Raw genomic sequence first — 21,298 nt, 5'->3', positions numbered from 1 at the left:
TATTAGTCTCATCATGTATGAAGCCATGTAAAAGTCCTGTCTAAAATTACTCTATTTTTACTCTCCACTATTTTCATTTTTTCTCAGAATCCCATCTTGAACAGTTTGTCGTGATGGATAAAAATTTAGATTATTTTAATAGTCAGTTGATAGGATTGAGCAGCATGACAGTTGCAAGCGCATATTTGATGAGCAACTCACAGCGTTGAGTTCATGGTAAGCAATATGAATGGAAACATTTTACAAAATTTTTATATTTCAAGTTAAAACATGTTAAAACAAGCAAGATTTTAAGTATCAGCTTCAATTAGTCGTGAAACTATTAAAACAATCTGTCAAAACAAGATATAAATATCTTTGGATGTTGAAGGCTTTGATTTACACTACTGAGATGTTTTTTTTTCTCCTCCTCCTCCTCCTAAAGCCTACGTCATCCACCCACTCTGTAGAGACAACAACTAAACTAAAGACGTAGACATCACCCATAGACACATGCAGACACAATCTTCCCCCTTGGACTCAGAGTGTGGCTAGGGATAGTGCTGTAAGGCAGAGATTCATTTGATGGATCATCTCACCTCCGTCTTAGTGGCAGGCGGGACGCCTGGCGAGACGTGTGAAAGATTAGTCCTCGTTATGGCAGCATGCTAAGTCAGAAACCCAGAAGAGTATGTTAGTCCATTTGGCTTTAAATCACTGATTCCCAAAGAGGCTGCATGGAACCAGCATCAGCTAGGCAGAAAGAAAAAACAAACATCCGAGGGAAAAGAAATGCTTCTTTCCTTTCTAGCCAGTCTTTGTAATTCTACCTCTCTTATTGACGATTTAAATTTGGATGATTTTTTTTTCTGAGTGGTTGTGAAAACATGCTATTAACTCTACCCTGATCCTATTTTGTACAGGGATTGTCTTGCAGAAAGCAGAATGTGCCTGTTTTGCAGATGATGTACTCAGGTTTTTGTGCTTGAAGGCAATTGTTATTATGGCCTTGTTAACACAGAAAATCTTGTCTTGAAATTGTACAAATTATCACAGTCCTTTTGTTTTTGTGGCTGATGATGAAGTTACTTGTGCTAGTCCTGTGAGATATTATAACTGCAATGGAATTATTATTATTTCTGTTTTTAGGCAAAGCAATTACATGGAGTCGTCGCCATAATCTGCCTCAATTAAACTTAACCATAATTAAGATTGTTATTAGATCAGACAAGAACGTTTCATGACCTTTTCTCGTATATGCCAACAGGCTCAAATATTCTGACAAACGTGCCACAGAATGTATTGCATCGTTAACATACATGTAGATATTTTCACATCTAGCAAGTCTACTGCTATCAGCAGCTATCTTCACATCGTTCCCAGGTTTGGTTTTTCATCCATGGATATTCTCCGTGATTTTCCCCTACAGTAGTGTGAGTCCAATACATGACTGCCGTGCAGAAGGAAACCATGTTGTATGTCCTTGTGAGGTATGCTGTCAAATGCCTATCAACAAAACCACAAAATCCATGGCTGCATGTGTGCATATGTTAATGAGGTATGAATTCTGCAAGGGCATGACGCTGACAAGAAGTACATGTAGGCCTATCTGCAAATATGGACAACTTGTGGGGAACAAAAACACACCATATGGCATATATGGAAACTATGCACGGTAAAGGGAATTGTTCGATTTGCCAGTTTGGAGACAATTGTAATTTTGATGTAATTTGAATCAGACTGGAATAGCCGGGAAACTGAAATGAATTGCAGTAATAAAAGCAAGAGTATGGTTCTATATTTAGATTAGACTTTAGAAATAACGATATACTGAAAATGCACCAGAAATGCATATTTAATCAGTATGAGATAAATATTTTTGAAGAGGATTTCTGTTGAAGAAAAAAAAAAGATAAATAATGGCTGTAGATGCAAAGCATTTTGTCCGTCTCTGACTGTCAGGGTAGGAAATTGAGAGCAATTTGACAAGAGAGATAACCAAAGGGACTCCACTTACTGTTGACTTCAATTTGTATCCAAAGGATCAACCTCCAGAGTGGAGTATTTAGATACAGCTTGTGAGACAGAGAGAAGATTTACAGACCATTTACTCTACCCAGTCACCGCTGGCCACTAAATTACGGGAGCAAAATGAACAGCGACATCTGACTTTAGGATGAAATCCAATGCTATTTCCTCTCTGTATGGCTAAGAGGCTCTCATCTTTAAGGATTGACTCTTCTACCTCACTCTCGCCCTCTCTCTGCTCTTCTGATAGCTCACAATATTTTCATTGTGACAAGACTTGTCATAGAACATTGTAAAGTACCCTGCTCTCTAGCACGCCTGAAACTCTCTGCCCTTAGGATTGAATTAATGCATCAGTGTTACTGTTTATATGCATTGTGAAGTAAAATGACAAATACTCATGGTTACAACACATCGGGTTGTACATTAGATTTAAAGTCACACAGAAATATTTATGAAGGAGACATCTGCTAATTTGTTTAGGTCAAATTTCAAGGTTGTATTTTAAGGTCCCTTTTTCACTTTACGTATGCAATGAATGCTTATAAATAAACACTGTAAATGAATTTTCATGAAAAGAGAACATTGTATAACTGATGATGTTCATTATTGGTATAGTAAAGAATTTATAACATCCAATATGACAGAGGTGATAGCCGTGGCTTCAGTTATACAAAGTATGATTTAAAGTGACTACAAACTTTAAAAAAAAAAGAGAGTGGGCAAATGTCTTTCCTGAAGAGAAGAAAAAAGTAGAAGAAAGAAAAAAAAAGATGGGTCTCAAGTAAACTATACAGACTTGCTGCTAAACATCACTCTCATACATTGTTATATCACTGATTTTTTTTTCCCTGATGTTAGATTTTTCATGTACATGTATGGCTTCTTAAAGAGGCATTCAATACCCTGTTTATCTGACTTTGTGAGGAATATGTTAATAGTGTAAGCATCTTGGATTTCTTTTTGAGTATGAATCCTTCATTGATTTTGGTTGAGTTCCTCCTGTTAGTTACATCAAAGCACAAATGGCCAGTGGCACAGAGTGGCAGAGGCCCAGTCATTCTCACACTGCACCTGTTATGAGCTCAGTTGATGGTTGGACTGTTTGTTCTGTCTTGTCACCGTAGCAACAAGATTTAATGCCGAAGGAGGAGGAGGAGGAGGGGGGGGGGGGAGAAAGATGTGAAAAGGGCAATTTATATCAGCTAGGCGTTGGCAAGGATCAGCTTAGTTGTATTTTTGTGTGATTTGGGTCATGGCTGAAGAGACTGTGACAGTTATGCAATGAGATATTAAAAAATACACTTTGTTGTCATATATCATTATGGAATCATTTCACGTTTTGATGTGATGATGGCATCAATGCAAACACTAACCCTCCTCGCTCAGACAAAGGAGGTACAAGGTGAACTTGCTTAGTATCTCCTTGCTCAGACTGCATATTGTATCCTAAACCATTGGTAGCCTAATGTTGCTGTGAATGTGTGCAAATCAGGCAGAAATTCTGTTTATGTGTATTCCACCATGAGCTTGTCTTGTTCACATTGATTGAGATCATCTCTATTTCATGTTCAGGAATTCATAAGGCCAAACATTTTCAGCTTTCTGATTGTCCATATGGTCCAGTCATTACAAGATTTATTTATGGACAGATCTATCCTGATGCAAAGGCTTTTTTAGGTGCAGGACAGATATATACCACAGATGTCTTGGCTGAGGGGGAAATTTTCTGGATATCGCTTGACCAGGAGCTAACAGCTGTCTCAGCATGCTGTATTCCAACATATCTTGGGAATGAATGGACTGGATAGAATAGTTCTGGAGATGATGACCTACTGGTAGTGTTTAATTCTTGTAGTCCTCATAGAGGCCCTCTTCAATAGGATTGTCTACCAACCTGGAGAGTCCCACAGAGAAATCCATTCACTTGGTTGACAAAAGACTTGTGAAACACTTTCACATCTCTTTATAATTTGACAAAGCATCAAAATCATACTGATTGTGTGGTTTTGTTGTTGTTTTATCGTAATCTAATTGTATCATTTTCATCGTAATCTAAGACTATTCATGTGTTGTTCCACAAAGACATCATATATTATTGATACACAAAATTGCCCAGAATGGTAAATCGAGAAGACTTTCATTGGTCTCATAAAAGTTTGAAATCTATTCATGGGTGGGGCATTGCCCCCTGCATCCATTTGCTAGGAGTTTTCTTTGTCCTCTAAAGGAGAGCCCCTGGGGCAGGCATCAAGTCACACCCACAGTGTGTTCAGCTCTCATGTCGGACTCGATCTCAGCTATGTGGTACTGTACATTTGTCATGTTTAACTCGACTGCGAGTCTAATCAATGACATGAAATTAATGGTGCTAGTATTCCTATTCAACTACACAGCAGTTTACTGTGACATTTCTGTAATGTACCAAAGATTTGATGTATTAGTGGTTTACATATGATATTAAAGATTAATAGGAACCCCTGTAGACCCTTGTGCAACTTTATAGAACAAAATGTTGGACACCTGCTGCAGGGAGAGCGGTTTTTATATTGGCTGAAAAGATTTTTATTCAATTATCTTATGCATGGTGCCAACCAATATTGGTTGAAATGTTAAATGAATGAAGGTAATTGCACATTGGTGTGGTCGCTTTAAGGGATTTCACTGTTAGAATGAGGAGTCAGATAGCATTTGAGATATTGTCAGCTGTTTGTGAATTCAAGCTTTGTTCAGGTTTTGAATCATTGTATTTTTCCCAAAATATAATGCCAGCCTGCCACTTGATTAATTCTTAATATAGCGTATTTTCATCAGATTGTAAAACCTCATTTGTGAGCAAATTCCATTCATGAGATTAAAAAACTCTGTACAAATAGAGCACTGCGGAGCACTGCTGTAATTATTTTCACTTTGTCAAAACTCCAGTCATAACCCCTCCTGAATTGCTCTCTTTTGTAACTACAGATGGACTGTAGGGATGTAGAATTTTACCCTTTTGTCCACCAAACAATCCGTCTTGAATTTCCATTCTTTAGCATCAGAAGTGAAAAGTCAAAGTCCTGGTCCCTCCAGCAAACAAAAAGTGTCTGACAAGCAAAAAGAGTTGAGTATTTCACCCTTGACTGAGGCAAGAAAGAAGGAGGGTGAGTACGGGGTGAACAAAGAAAGTACAGACTTACTACTTGACCTGCATCAAACAGTCAATGTAGAGCCAAAGGGCTTTATTCTGGGCAAAACGTATTATATACCTCATTTCCAATGAGAAGGCTAACAATTACCACTCTTTCTTTGTGTACCCTAGGTTGTACCACTCCCCTTATATGCTTGTGTTTTTCTTGCCTGCCTGAAATAACCCAGGTAGTCCCCTGCCACTGGTTTGCCTTGAAATCTTGTCAATTTCTGAAACGACTTACTTCTCTGTGTTGACAGCAGTATGCTTCAGACTCTCTAACACCAATTTTTCTTACTTTTTATTGTTCTTTATATTTTCATTTGTATCTCTGGCATTTTTGATTTTCAACCATAGATAATATCATTGTATTTAGTTGTGTACATTACAACCTTGGCAGTACACATATCCATGTATCATCTTGTTTATGACAAGATAAAGTAAATGCATATCAAGAAACCAAAAACACTGCTAACTCCCTGCAATTTGCTTGATCAAACTGATTTATGAAACACTGGTGATAAAAATGAATTTATCTTTGTAAAATGATTGTGCTGAATGTTTTTTGAAACACAAGGCAGACAAGATGAAGGAACATATAAAAGATTTCAAGTATCTGACAAACAATGTGAATTGTTATCTCAATTCAGTTTTTAGCCAAGCTAGATTGCCTTCTATGTATGTGACTGAGAAGTTTTGTCCATAAGGCGAAAGATGCTAGATTTGGAGTAATCATACACATAATGATCACATCCTTGCTTTGTTATAGAGAGTCTCAAGGCTAAGCCAGCCCAACCTAAAGGCATACAGTTATTGCAAAATAACATTTAACAAAATGAGGATTATGTGGATGCTGTGATTTTGTAGATGTGCAATATGGAACAGACTTTTAGCGATGATGGGTAAGGTGGCTAAAAGGAGTTAAACTCAAGACCAATACATAACTGTTACATTATTTATTCTTTCTTGAGGCATTTCTTGTTCATTTTTCGTTCTTGTGCCAGATAGGAGGTGATACGTTAAAAACAGTGAGTAATTGATTTTCATTAAAATAAAAGTTTTAGTTTGCAGGAGAAAGTATTGTCAGATTTCTGGAAAAAAAAACAAACAAACAAACAAAACAGAAGAAGAAGAAGCTGCCACTGCAAACCATCATGCAATGCATACGAAATGGCTGTGAGAAGGAAGGTTCCATTTTATAGTATGTGTCTAAGAGCTTGCTTAGACTTTTATCTGTCGATGTTTTTTATTTGTTTTGCTGAATATGCACTGTATAGAAGTGTTTAAAAAGGGCTTAAAGATTGCCAAAATGAATTGACAGGCATTTCTTATTTACAAATGTAGAGCCATGTTTGTCACCAGCCCACAACTTGCCTGCTATAGGTCAACTGACAAGTTCTGGTAAGATGAGGTAAGACATGCCTAGCACTGAAATGACAAGACCTCCTGGGGACCAGGAAAAAAACATACTTTGTCATGGCATGTCTCTTCTCTATTTTTCTCAAGGCGATCTGTGTATGTATGTACTTATTTATTATTGTCAGTTGTGCTTATTGTTTGCTTTCAGCTAGTGGATTCAGCGTAGAAATGTGACTTCTTTTGAGTGCAAGTGTTACGTTATGGATTAGCTTGGACAGGGAAATTGATTTCATCTTTGATCCAGACAGTCCTTCAATGTATATGTGATTTATTGCAAATGTTGTATATTTATTGCAGAAGTTAACAAATATGAGTATTATTAAATCTGTGATTGTCCAAATGTTTGGACTTTGAAAAGCCTGCCATGTATCGTGGGAATACCTTTAAAATTATACATAAAATCCATAAAGTGGAGGAGTAAGGGTTGATATTTGAATGAATGGGTGATGATTTCACTTGACCAGTGTGCTTGACGTCTTTCACACCACTGTACTTCTCTCATGGTCAGTCTGGTCACTTTCATTTCTCAGGAGAATGATACTGATGTGATCCTGCTTGGGTTGATGCAACTCATCTGGGGTTTCATTTCTGAAAATTTCATTTTAGAAATGATCGTAATGACAAAACAATGAAAACAATCCTCCACTGTAGTCAGATAACATCATGAGACCACCCTATGGTTTGACACGTCAAAGGGAGGCCATAAAACTGTGTATGGTCAAGCAAGTAACCATTGACCAGAAGTGTAATGCTTGGAAAGTTTGGTGCAGATCTCTCAAGCTTGATTGGGCATCAACTTTGGCTCCCTTGTAATGACAATGATACATATGTAGAGCATTGCTTGATTTAGTTTTGTTTTTGTTTTTCACAATCAGTTGAAAGTTATTGTGCAACAGGCCATGGTGTTGTGATATGTTGCCTTGATGTGATTTGGCCATAAACCATCAGCATTTGAACCCCAAAGGGTGAAATCAGTTTGAAGTAAAATATATCTTTAATCGTGCTCTTTCTTCTTCGTGTAAGACACATCTCTTTTCAAGACACTGCCTTTCAGCATTTCTCATTCATCATGTAATGATACTTCATCATTTAAACAAAGTATCCATTTTTATAAACTTAAAAGTGAATCTTTTAAGATGAATATGTTGCAACAAAAATGAAATGTACATAAGTTTTATGTAGATATTACACGAATATTTTTTGTGTTCAGTGTTTTAATGGTGTTGTAATCTAAAACATGATTTTTTTGTCTTGTCAGATAATTTAGTTCAAAGACAAATGATTGATTAGTGTCCACTGAAATGAAATAAAGAATTATGTGAGAGTCTTTTTAGATGTTGGAGACTCTTTATCATGATCGTTATGTAATGATATTGTATGATGGTTCTACTTTTTAGAAAAGAACTGTGTTCTAGATGTAGATGTTTAGAGATATTCTTTGTGTATTTATTGTGACTGGTTTCATGTCTTTGTGTACTTTTGTGACCTACGTGAATAAAATGATTTTGTACAAACAAATTGAATATTCTCAAAATGGGCATTTGTACAGTTATGTGCTTTGTGATTTATTATGACATTATGCTACACTTGTCTATCTATTGTGTGAAATTGCACCAAGCTTGTGTGGTTTGCAGTTTGTTCAGGCAAAACTTTTCGAAAAATGAGTTGAAGGCTATGTCATTTTGTCAGACACACTGAAGAAGATCTGATGAGGGCGAATAAAATATGGTAAAGATTCAAAAAGTGAAAGAAGAGAACTATTTGATTAATAATTTTTTATGAACATTAAATCAGGAGCATTGATATTCATTCATCTACAATATATATATATATATATATATATATATATATATATATATATATATATATATATATATATATATATACATATATATATATATATATATATATATATATATATATATATATATATTTCCTCCCAAAGATTCACAAGCAAAACAACCCAGGGCGCCCTATCGTATCTGGCTGCTCCTGCCCTACTGTAGAAATTTCAAGGTTCCTAGATTTTCACCTCAGACCACTCGCACAACGACTGCCATCCTACCTAAAAGACACAACCCACTTCCTGAACCACATTCTCGACATCAACACACATCACACCCCACTCTCTTCAAGAACACTCCTCGTCACTGCAGACGTCACATCGCTGTACACAAACATACCCCACCAAGAAGGCATGCAAGCATGCAAAGAAGCACTCAACACCCGAACAAATACACACCCACCGACAGACCAACTCCTCCGCCTCCTCCATCTCGTACTCACACTCAACAACTTCTCATTTAATGGTGAACATTACCTACAGATCCAAGGGACCGCTATGGGAACCCCGGTTGCCCCCACATACGCCAACATCTTTATGGGCAAAGTAGAACATGCCATACTATCGTTGACAAATCCTCCTCTCCTCAAAACTTCATGGCGACGCTACATTGATGACATCTTCTTCCTATGGAACGGCTCCCCCCGCTCCCTCGCATCACTCCAAGAGAAAATGAACAACATACACCCAACCATCAAATTCACGTTTGACTCCTCACCCGAACAAACACACTTTCTCGACGTCACAATCAAACACGCGGACTCACAACTTCACACAGAACTTTACACCAAACCCACTGACACCCACACATACCTCCTTCCCACATCCTGTCACCCAGCACACTCTTTCAAGGGTATTGTCTACAGCCAAGCCCTACGCGTCACACGGATATGCTCAAACACAGAGTCACTGGAACACCACCTACAACAACTCGCACAACATTTCATCCAACGAGGCTACAACAAACAAATGGTCCACAACCAGATAACACGGGCAAGACACACACCACGTGATGAACTTCTCTCCTACAGAAAGGGAGGCGACACACATAAACAGGACATATTCTTTCCAATCACATACTCGCCTGCCACTGCCAAACTACCTCACATCACACACAAACACCACCAGACTCTACAACAATCTGACAACACCCGGGAATTATTCCCCAAACCCCCTACCATCTCCTTCCGCCGTGGACGCACAATAAGAGACCTCTTAGTTCGGGCCAAAGACCCCTCCCCCAGCACGCCATCACACAAACCTAACGGATTCTACCGTTGCAACTCACGAAAATGTAACCTTCACCAACACATCGTAGAAACTACAACATTCCAAAGCACAACCACAGGTAGACAATTCAAGATCTCCTCACACATCAACTGCAAATCCACATGCGTCATATACCTCCTAACATGCTCACTCTGTCATAAACAGTACGTCGGGAAAACAGAAACAACACTGTACACAAGAATCAACAACACACTATCAGAAATACGTAACTACCACAACCCACATCACAAAACACTCCCATACACCAAACATTTCAACCTACCCTCACACTCATTATCCAACCTACAACTTACAGCCATCGAAGCTATCGAGAGCAAATCACACACGACAACATTACGCCGAGAATCCTTTTGGATTGACAAGTTAAAAACCCTCCACCCAAACGGAATTAACATAGAACCTTAATGTCGTTTTTTTTACTGATTGACAGATATGTATGAGTAATTGTAGAAATAAATGTAAGTATGTATGTATGTTTGTATATATATTTTGTTTTTGAATCATGGGAAAGTATTGAATAGATGTATGAGGGTGTATTATATAGAGATAGATGAGAGGAGATTAATTGAATGTTAGTGTATAAAAATATGTTATTTTTTAGATTATTATAATATTTGTTAGATTAATTGAATGTTAGTATATGATAAATATGTTATTGTTTGAGAAGGTTAGAATAATTTTTAGTTAGATAGAATTAGTGATTGATGTAAATGTAGGTAGATATATAATAGGTAATGTAATAATGGTATATGTATTTTGGGAAAGTTGAACTGTAGTTAAAGTAACGTGGTTGTAAGTATGTAAGTATTTGGATAAATAGATTCATGTGTATAAATTATATTATGTATGCGGATTGTATATTTGTATGTATTACAAGAGGTGTATTAATATGTAGAAATTGTAATAGTAATTTGGAAGTTTTTCTGTATTGTTGGATGGTGAAAATTTTTGAGTATTGGTAGTTTTTGATTGATTATTGAGAACGAGCCTTAGTACAGGAACGCCCCCCCCCCATATACACAAATACATATAAGATACACCCGACCACAATCTTCACACAGACAACACTACAAGACCACACTCAGCACCAACACAGTAAGTTTTGTTTTGTGATTGTATTTAGTTATAGTATGCTGATTTGTTTTTTGTTATAAAATGCGCTGAATTGAGGTATGTTTTATGTTGAGTATATTTTGAAATGTATAGTATATGAGGCTAGTTGAGTTTAGTATGATTTTATACCTAGGTTGATTTTATTTATACGTTGTTGTCATTGACTGTATAGATCCTGAAGAAGGGCTTTTCGCCCGAAAGCTCGATGATTAAAGGGGTGCTACCCAACACCAGCCACGTCTATTAATGTGCAAGATTTGATGTCAATAGATTTACTGTTCTTGCACCGCCCGCCATGTTGTGGTTAAGTCTTTTGATGCCAGTATATATATATATATATATATATATATATATATATGTATATATTTATATATATATATGTGTATATATATATATATATATATATATTTTTTTTTTTTTTTTTTTTTTTTTTTTTTTTGGGGGGGGGTTAGGCACATTACAGGCAAGGTAACACTTTAAGCCCACTTCCTAGGTATGATTTCCAAGGTATATACTGTACATGAAATTGCCATGTAAAGTTGCAATGACAATACTAAACATGGACCTCTTGAAACCACTGAAATTCCCTGGCTGTAATCTACATGTAGCTATAACAGGGCAGGATAGCAATAATGTGCCAAGGAATTTTGAACTTTTGAACCAAGATAAAGTAATCTTGACAGGACTTCTTGAGTATTGTCATTTCAAAATAAAAAGTATACTGCTAAAGTTAATGATTGTGAACTGAACTTGCTAGGACTAGAAATGGCAAATGGAATGCCATGCCAACTTACTGACAGGCGATGACACTATTAACCATCATTGCTTACTGACAATTTTGCTTTCCTTTTCACAATGACCATAGCATCCATAAAGAGAAATGTGAGACCAGTCCTCAAGAAGGTGGTGTCACCAATCCTGAAACCAATGTGCCAAAGTTGGCTACAATAACACGAGAATAACAGTCATCCTGTCAAAATGTGAGGTCCAACTTTATAAGTGTGATAAAAAGTTTGGAATTTCCCCTTCATTAATTCTGCTTGCCTCTATTTTATGGCTTAACTGTTTGTCTATTCTGCTAACCACCACCACCGCCCCCCCCCCCCCTCCCATGACACATAGATATTGGAAACACTACTGATAGATAAAAGCATACAATTTAGGCATGAGATAATACAAGGTATCACTTACTGTGCATGGACAATTTATCCTCGCATCCTGGCATTACTGATATGTTGAAGTCTGAGGTACTGCCATGTTTTGTTGACTTTCAGGGAAGGTTATGCCCCACTATGTTTGAGTTTAAATGTGCAGCTTGCCACAGCATTGAGGCAAGCATAAAACCATGACATATCTAACAAAAGGTAATGAATAAGACATTTAATTACAATGACATTTCACAGCCAGATGTCGTCCAATATACAAATCTCTGCCCATGAAGACTAAAAGTATTTACCACTTGAACCCAGATAATGTTAACATTATTTCTTCATGTTCCCTGAAAGGTGTTTCTGGTTAATCAAAGTCCCTGTGGTAAATGTAAACCTAGTAAACTGTTAACACACACTTCTTTCTTGAAGAGTGACAAAATAGTAACTGGAGTCGCTGAAGAGGAAGTGTGTGGAGAAAGGAAATGATGTATTCATGAAACTAAAAACACACAAGTATATAAAAACATGAGAATGTGTTTTTAGAGAGTATGACAAATGACTCTTATAAAGGGAATACAGGTCAGACAGTTGGGGTATTTAATTACCAGTTTGCGAAATGTTCCCCCTCTCATTTCATTCCATTTGTCTTCTCACATCCCTTTGATTATCAAACATTCCTTATTACATCAGCTCCCTTTAGACAGACAAAACATTCCAAGGTTCCCTCAAGGAAGACCTGACACATAGGACCTATAAGGGCTCCCTCAAAATGGACACTCTAACCTTACTAGGGCATCCTCTGCTGAGAATAGAAGACAGTCTTTACAAAGTATTCATCCAAACAAACATATCTCTATCATGCTCAGAGATACACATTCTAGATAGAGCTCACACAAACCCTCCTAAAACACTACAATAAAAGCAAACCAGATAATTTGAAGTTTCATGTAATTCCTTTATTCAAATTCTTTCTTACATCAGGACTGTAACCATCCATACAAATAATATATTATATATGTACAAAAATAATGACAAAATGCTATGATCATTGCTCAAACTGCTTCACCTGTACAAACTTATCTGTACATTCAGCACCAGCATGACATGATATCACTAATTACAAAGAGTGCATACCTGATTATGAAACAAATACAAATCTTACACATAGAAACAAAAACAGTGACTCAGGGTGTAGATCATCACAAGCTGACACCTAGACTCCTACTCCAGGAGTTACCTCCAAACTAAACTAGATTGATGAGACTGGCCCGGTACGTATCACATGTCAACCATTTGGTGTGGTGGTATCTTTATTGGATTCTAACCAGTACAACATTCATTAAGTACACACCAATGTAACATAAGACTGCACATATGCTACACACACTGTGATAGCTGGAAACACAACTCAAACCCATGGGATTTTTCAGAGGGCAAATGATCTTCAAAATTTTCACTAAAAAGAAATTAAGTTTGAATCTAAACCAATAACTCAAATGGATACCTCTGCAACAACTTTTCATCAATTCAATGTCAAGATTTCACCTTTACTATTTGTCCTTCATGTCAGAACATGTCAGCATCAGTTTTGTATATTGAAGATACAATATACTTAGGGTTCAACAAGGGGGGAATGTTAAGTTAATGGAAAAGTGGAAGTACAGTTAGAGAAAAAAAAAATCAATTTTTAAACCTACTTGATTATTTGACAAGAAGAAGAAAAGGGCTGGCATTTGTTAAAGTTTCCACAGACAGAGACATAGCATTCCTAACCAAAAATGTGCCAAAATCTCAAGACAAGTGTGTTGGATTGGTGTTGCCAATTTCAGGAAAAAAAAAATGATCTGAAGGCCCAGATCTGTGTACGAAAGAGAAAAATAAAATGTCTTTGGGATGCAGCTGAAAGAAGGCTAATGCATGAAAAACATAGGACAGGTGGTAATTCCTGTGTAAATGTTTAAACTAGAAACCATGTTTTTATTCCATCTTGACTGACACTTCAAACAGAGGTAATAAAGAGGGCATATTAACCCGTTGAGGGCGATTTGATTTTGCTACAACACACATTTCCCATAGACACCTGCTGGAGTATACTCGGGACTTGTCTTCAATGGGTTTAGGAAGACTTGGAAAAAGAGACACAGAAGCTCATGGACAAGCAGATGATAAACATACAAATACACTAGACAGAAGATGGAGATATGTAGGCTGATGTGTGATACCAACAGAGAGAACAATGAGGAGAGGTAGGAATAAAGATAATATTTACAGGTGGAGGGATAGATATGAAAGTAAATATAGATTCTTAGGTGGCTAGATTGGCAGAAGATGGAAATATATTCTGATGGGTACATGAAAATATAGCTCAATATTACAGGTGTTCAAATCGCAAGGACAACCACGGTGGATAATACCTTCATAATGTAAGGATAAATTAAACGGTTGCACTCTGCTCCTATTTACCCCCCCCCCCCCCCCATTAGGTTGGCACAAGGCCCTGCATAAAAATAGATTGACAGATTGATAAAAATAGGACCAAAATGTCAATAGTGAATATGGCATGATTATATAACTTGAGCTGAAAAGGAAAAAAAAATTGTGAAGAAACAGACAAAAATATTCATTTTTTTTTTTAAATGATGTCATGCACAAAGTTTACAGACAACATGGAGCTGTTCATTATATGACTGCAGAACTCAGCTGCACAAGTCATGGATGTTTTAATGTACAATTTGTAAGAACATTTGAACTTGGAGAGGACTGGATTTTTGTGTCCACAAAATTTGGCAAAAATTGGAAGCCATGATGAATCATGTAAACGTCCATAGTGAAAGACCAGGTATTACAAATTCATGCAGATTGCACAATGTATACCATTGTACTTCACAAAACTCTTCCTAAAGTTGCAAACGACACACGATCCACGCATTATGAAATTTGATGTTTGATGTACTCTAATCTGTCAGCTATTTCCGCTTGGTTCTTCCTCTTCCTTCTCTTCTCTGTGTCCAAAGAGAACAGTTTAATTCCCAAGGAAGAAAAGGAGGTATTCAGCTTCCTGACAATGCTCAAATGTCGCAGTTTACAAATTGTCTCGCCTTCTTCATTCACTATTCACTTGTTCAGACAAATAATACCACTAGACACTAACACAAAATGACACACTTTACATTGCGCACTCAACAACAAAATTCAACTGAAATAAATAATATGAATGTCATGTCATAAATACCACTCATCTTTTGATGCCAAGAGTTATCTAGATAGTTCCATACCTTGTCAATGGTCTAAATATCATACAAACATGTAAATACTCAAACATTCACAATCACATACAAGCAATGCAACTTGTAATATCACTTGTTGCTGTCTTATTCCAATTGCATAGCAAAACAAATATTACATCATATACATCAGACATGGCATTGATTGGGTATATAAATGAAAGTATTACTCATGTATAAGTTCCAATTTCAGTTATAAAGTTGTTATGTGTACAATACATGTGATGCATTCTCATGATGAATATATTAATTCAGATTTATGACAATAAGTATATCATTTCAGCACCGACAAGATGCCAGCATGCATATTCTGGAAGACAAAGAAAATAAATAGATATGATGATATCTCTCTCATACCCCTCCTCGACAACAAAAACAGAAATAAGTTGAATATACAATTTAAATTTGAATACAAATTGAAGAGTTGCTGGCAGGTATTTAAACAAAAAACAAAGAAAAAATGAATAACTTGCAGATTAAGAATAAAACTGTTAGCACCATGGGATGACTTGTCAGCAAACTCCATTAAGATATATTACCCTATTTCTTATCATTGTGAAAAACTCATTGTATCATACGGTAAGACATCAAATTGTACAACATGCACTGATCCGTCAATTTACACTCACTCCAACTCTCTGGGAAATTGTAATTTGGAATTGAAGCCTGTCGTATGTGACTGGGGTGAAATGCCCTTCAAAGACGACTATGACATTTTAACTCCACGATGACATTACTGATACCACTCCCAAAGCCTGATGAGCATGAAGTGTGAAGACTGTACAAACAATCAGTATTCACTCACCGTCTCTCATTCATGAAACACAGTCAGTGCTTCTCACACTGACAGCTTTGTCATTTTCACAGAAAATCTTCCATTTTTGACAATCCTTCCTCTTTTGTGATTGCTGTTTGCTCCTGATACGGTGTAAAATTCAGCCTCAATGCCACAAAATACTGGGGAACAAGATGCAAAGTTTGTATTGTAGACAAACAAGGACACATCAATGCTGGCAAACTGATGATCCACATGATGTATTTTCTGTTCAAAGTGAGGCAAATTCAGGGGTTCCTCTCTTCTATCTACTTCAAAACAAACTAAGGTTACTGTCATTTGTTCTCCTGATTGATATGGAGAGATAAGTAGAATTGGTCCACATAAAATACACACCCTGTCTACACACAGTGATATCAGATAAAATTTTATGGTATTCAATTCAACTTACCAATGAGGCTGTACAAATACAATCATACTTGTATCAATTTGTAATTTTGTGATGATTTTGATCTAACAGAGACAAGAGCTTTCCATTATACATCATTGCCGATTCAAATAACATATACCTATCAATCAGTTAGTATTCCTGAAGAACATAGACTTATCCTTCATACATCATTAGCTATGATGAAAAGGATGTGATGACCTTAATAATCAGTAATTATAGCATAAGGACAATGAACCCAAGGTACATGATCAATTTGTGAAAAAAAAAGCACTTGTTACAATAGCAACTAAATGAAATCACACAAACATTGCAGGTTATGGCCACATGATTGTGGGTCATCAAACGTATACCTCATGGGAACTGTACACAAGTTGTCAATGTTGTTTGACAGTAATCACGCTTGTGTAAGATTCCTGACATGTTCTGTACTAGTGAGCAACTAAATCCATGCTTTTCTTCAGGATTCTACCCATGAAATGTGAATGCAAAATCATGATTTATTCAAGTTATCTTGATTTTGGTAAAAGGAAAACTGTTAATCACAAACATTACATAAATTCACATTTCTTTTCTTTTTCTTCTTTCTATCTATTGCCAATTGTGCCTGCAGCCAATGATGATCAGAATTTTCTGCATGATTTCATGTTAGACAATTTTCAGAAACATGAAACCATTATGATTTCCCATAAATTCCTCCCACTTTGCTCCATTTTTCACTTTTTTTCTTAGTTTTACATCACTATCTTATTCACTAAAATTTTCTCCTTGAACACATTTGCCTCCAAAAACAGTTAAGATGCATTGGAGAAATAAACTGATTGTAGTTTACAAATCATCTCTGACCGATTCTTGACGTAAATTTGAGGTGGTAATATAAAGTGGTTTTCACACAAATTACAATGCAGCATAATGGTAAATTGTATAGCAGTATGCACATGGTTGCATAAAATTGATAATATGATTGTTGAGGACAAAAATACACATATGAGATGAGCTTGGCAAAGTGAAATACTAATTCTACAGATAATCACTGCTACAGATGGTTTGGCAACATGATGTTGTGAGCTTACTTAAATACATTTATTCTGTGTAATAATAGTGACCACCATTTGCACTAGCAGAGTATACGACAGTAAGTCAATCACTCCTTGTTCCCCATCCCCCCCACACAAGCAAACCAACCAACAAACACATTGTTTACATACTACACAATAAGCACCTTTCACAATATGTAGTTCTGTATGCAAGTGGTCACAGCTGCGAGTTCCCACTATTTGCTCAGAAAATTGTAAGAATTGTCATTCCACACTTTCAACTTTTGAATATTTTGAGTATATTTGATTAAACTGGCTTGAGTTGAAGGCTGCAAGATCCACACTTAAGATTTGAAAAGAAGCTCTAACAGACATCTCATCTTTGACCTTGTGTTTTCCCCATACACACCTCAAATCTGTTGTTCCTTTTTAGACTGTAAGATAATGTAACCATAGCAACAGCCAATCACCTACCAAGATCTCCATGTAGATCAATGGCAGTCAAAATTTTCCACTAAAGCAATGCTGGCAGTGGGCAGGTTCCACGCTGAAACTATTTGGCTTGATACAAATGTGTTAGCACACAGCAGCACAGAAGAGTAAGAAGCAGTATCAAGTGTAACTAACAAGAAGCAGGTCACACTGGCAGTGAAGAGTGAAATGACCTTTGACCTCAAACCTGTATCACACCCTACTATCAGTCTCATGGTCTCTAGTCTCTGTACCCAAGCCAGAAGGTTCAAGTAACATCTATATCTTCTCATGCTACAGGTTTCCAGGGAAGAAATGTTGTTCTGCCATGGTAGGAGGGAGTATTTTAATCCTATTTTCCTTCAAAACATTACAGATGAGCTCCACACCCCTTCTATCCATTTGCTAAAAGCACCAAATTGGCAAAATCCCAATCGGTTTTCACTGATCTTATGACAATCTCTCGATAGTCATCCTCTTTCTGTGTCAAATTTCATTTTCCAGTCTGTCTGGACATTGTTTTCAACTACAGAAGTATAGACTCTTCTTGAGCTGCAATTGATATATGTCTAATTAAAAAGTTTTACACACAGATGGACATTTGCAATGAATTACTACTTGTCGTATATGCCGGTAAATGAGGAAGCACCAATTAGCCAGTTCAGCATGCACATTATTCAGTTTTGTTATAACAACACATGATTGGAGGCCTTGTAAAACCTCCATCCTTTCACTTGTAGTGTGTAAAGATATTGCTCTCTCTCTCTATCAGCGTCTGGCATACACAGAATGATGTGAAAGTTGGGCGGGCTAAACACTCAAATACATAATGTACCACTTGTGGCAAATTTTTACCATTTGAAAACTTGATGGTTTTCAAGCAATAGATCAATACAAACCATACAAACATCCAGTCAACACTGCTACACCACTGGTATGTACAAGGAGTGGATCTTTATCTAATGCTGGTGCCAAATTCACCTTTGAAATGCCAACATTTGGGTGGGAAGGTATATTCAAATAGAGTCCATAATATCCACGTCTTCCACTCCTTTAGAATTGCTGTGCCACTGGGTGCATGGAGACAAACTGGCTGTTCTCATTGGCCGTCCATGCCCCTTCCTCCGCCCCTTCCGCCTCCTGGTTCTTGGAGAGGGGGCTGCGACTTAGGACCATTTCCAGCTTGTTACCGGAGTCAGCGATCAGCGGGACCACCATGCAGCAGTCAAAGTTATGTGTCCTCGTCTGGTTGATCTGGTATGGTGTAGGTGAAAAGAAAACATACAACAAGAACATAAATCATTGGTGCTTCTAATTCTTTGATTTTATGCATTCACAGATAATGTTCTGTGGACAATGACACTGAATTATACATGATTTATGCTGAAAACAGATAGATAAATACATAAAGGAAAATATCATGAATCAAATTCACTAAAAGAAATGCTTACAAGTTTCAGTGACTGAAAAATGCCACTTTCTTGCCTAATTCTGTAATCTTATGCTAAATTTGCTCCTCAGCGAATTTGTATCAATACTAAACAACAAAATTTAAGCATAGGGAAAACATACAAAAATTTGGGGTATCAAAATTTCAGCAAGACAGGTGGAAAATCAATCTTTAAAAAAAAAAGAAAGACATGGAGCAAAAGCATCAAATCATGTAAATTTGTTCAGCAAAGATTAATTTAAGTCTACCTGAAATAATCCTATGATGTCACCACAGCCCAGTAACAATAAAATTGGGTACATAAACTCTATACGAAAGAACTAATGTAATTGACACAAATTCTGACCATACACACACATGCTAAGAAGACATCTACTATGCATCCATTTTCTGACACACCCTGTAAAATATTTCCAGACTTTTTTCATTTCCAGCCATAATTAAACCTCCGGGGAAATTTTCCACTCCTCTGACACGAGCTCGCCATATCAACTGAGCAATTATTAATCGTCACATTGCCTACTGAAGCAGAGAATGGTCTCCTGCTAAAATCTCTACTCTCATTCACCATTCCATCACATAGACAATCAGTTTTAAAGGACATGTTCAGCAAAGGAAGCCCTTTTGGTGCACCCTGTACTCAAATTCCCAAGCCAAATTTCAGACCTAATTTGGCTGGAGGGGACTGATAGTGGCACCTCATTCTGATGGCGCTGCAAATCAATTCACACGTTACAGCCTGATGCTCCAAGCACATTTCCTCTCATAATGCACAGTTATCATATTTTGTCTCTCTTCTCTCCTACCTCCTTCTTTTCCCTCCTCTCTCTTTCTCTCCACTTCTCTCTCTCTTTCTTTCTCTATCTCTCTTTCATTCTCTCCCTCTCTACTCCAAATCTTATTTTGTAATTTCTCTGCCATACCCGTACCTTGTACATTCACAGTTTCTTCTCTCCTATGTCTTGCTTACAGTGTACTTTGTTTTTGATTAATTCTCCCCCCCCCCCCCTCTTGCGATCTCTCTCTTTCCATCTCTCTCTTGACAGCTTTGCTAGTTTTCTTTTCATATTTCCCTCCCCTCTACAAGAGTCTTTTTCTCTCTGCATTTGATAAAAATAGAATGATTCAGTGCTGGTTTGACATTTCTTGGACAAAGAAAAAAAGACAAGGAAAAAACACCTTGTTTGCTTCTGTGTTTGTCAGTGTGTGTGTTGTTGATTACCCTGAGTGAAATGCATACAGTAATGACCGCAAGCATATCAATGGACATAAAAAAGGTCAGAATCTTGTTTGTCAGTAAAGCAATGCTATTTATGAATGCACTCCCCTGCAAACATTACCTTATCTTCAAGTACTGCTTGTTGTTTCATATTTTTTCCTTTTTAATGACATGAACTTACTCGAACCTATATACATTACACTTCACTCCTTAGGATGTAAAATGAACGTAAACCAATGTGTCTATATCATGCGTTTCCCATTCATGGACATCTCTCGTAGATTTGCTCACACCGAATAACTTGAAAATCATGCATAATAACTGAAATTTCTACATAATTTCTTTCTTTTCACCCAGTCATTCTGTACAACACCTCTGATCTTGCCTCTTAAACCTGGTTTGTCTTACTTTTTTTAATACTAAATATAGCATTGCTGACAGTGGTTTGTTTATCTGTATTTTATCAGATTTCCTCAACACATAAGATGGCACACACTGGTATAGACGGGATTCTGTGTGTCCATTGTACCATAATTACTGCCCATGGCAACAGTTGTCAAGGTCAACGGGGTAAGAAGTCAATGGAGTGTAAGATGGAAGAGTGATTCAATAATTGTATCCA

At 36.9% G+C, this 21,298-nt stretch overlaps 1 protein-coding gene across 1 annotated transcript in view; it reads right to left on the bottom strand.

Annotated features, from left to right (window-relative positions):
* Nucleotides 1-18,936: 18,936 nt before the first annotated feature.
* Nucleotides 18,937-21,298, bottom strand: part of LOC139717180 (glutamate receptor-interacting protein 2-like) — a 55,639-nt gene continuing 53,277 nt past the window's right edge. The window contains exon 18 of the mRNA XM_071628681.1: nt 18,937-19,261. Coding sequence (XP_071484782.1) covers nt 19,061-19,261 — 201 coding nt within the window. The 3' untranslated portion in view covers nt 18,937-19,060. The remainder of the gene's footprint in view (nt 19,262-21,298) is intronic.

This window comes from Diadema antillarum, unplaced genomic scaffold, assembly GCF_040938485.1.
Source record: "Diadema antillarum isolate AM-2024a unplaced genomic scaffold, OU_Dant_1.0 scf00000072, whole genome shotgun sequence".
NCBI classification, from domain to species: Eukaryota; Metazoa; Echinodermata; class Echinoidea; order Diadematoida; family Diadematidae; genus Diadema; species Diadema antillarum.
The sequence above is the reverse complement of the archived record's forward strand: the minus strand, read 5'-3'. Positions and strand labels throughout refer to the sequence as shown.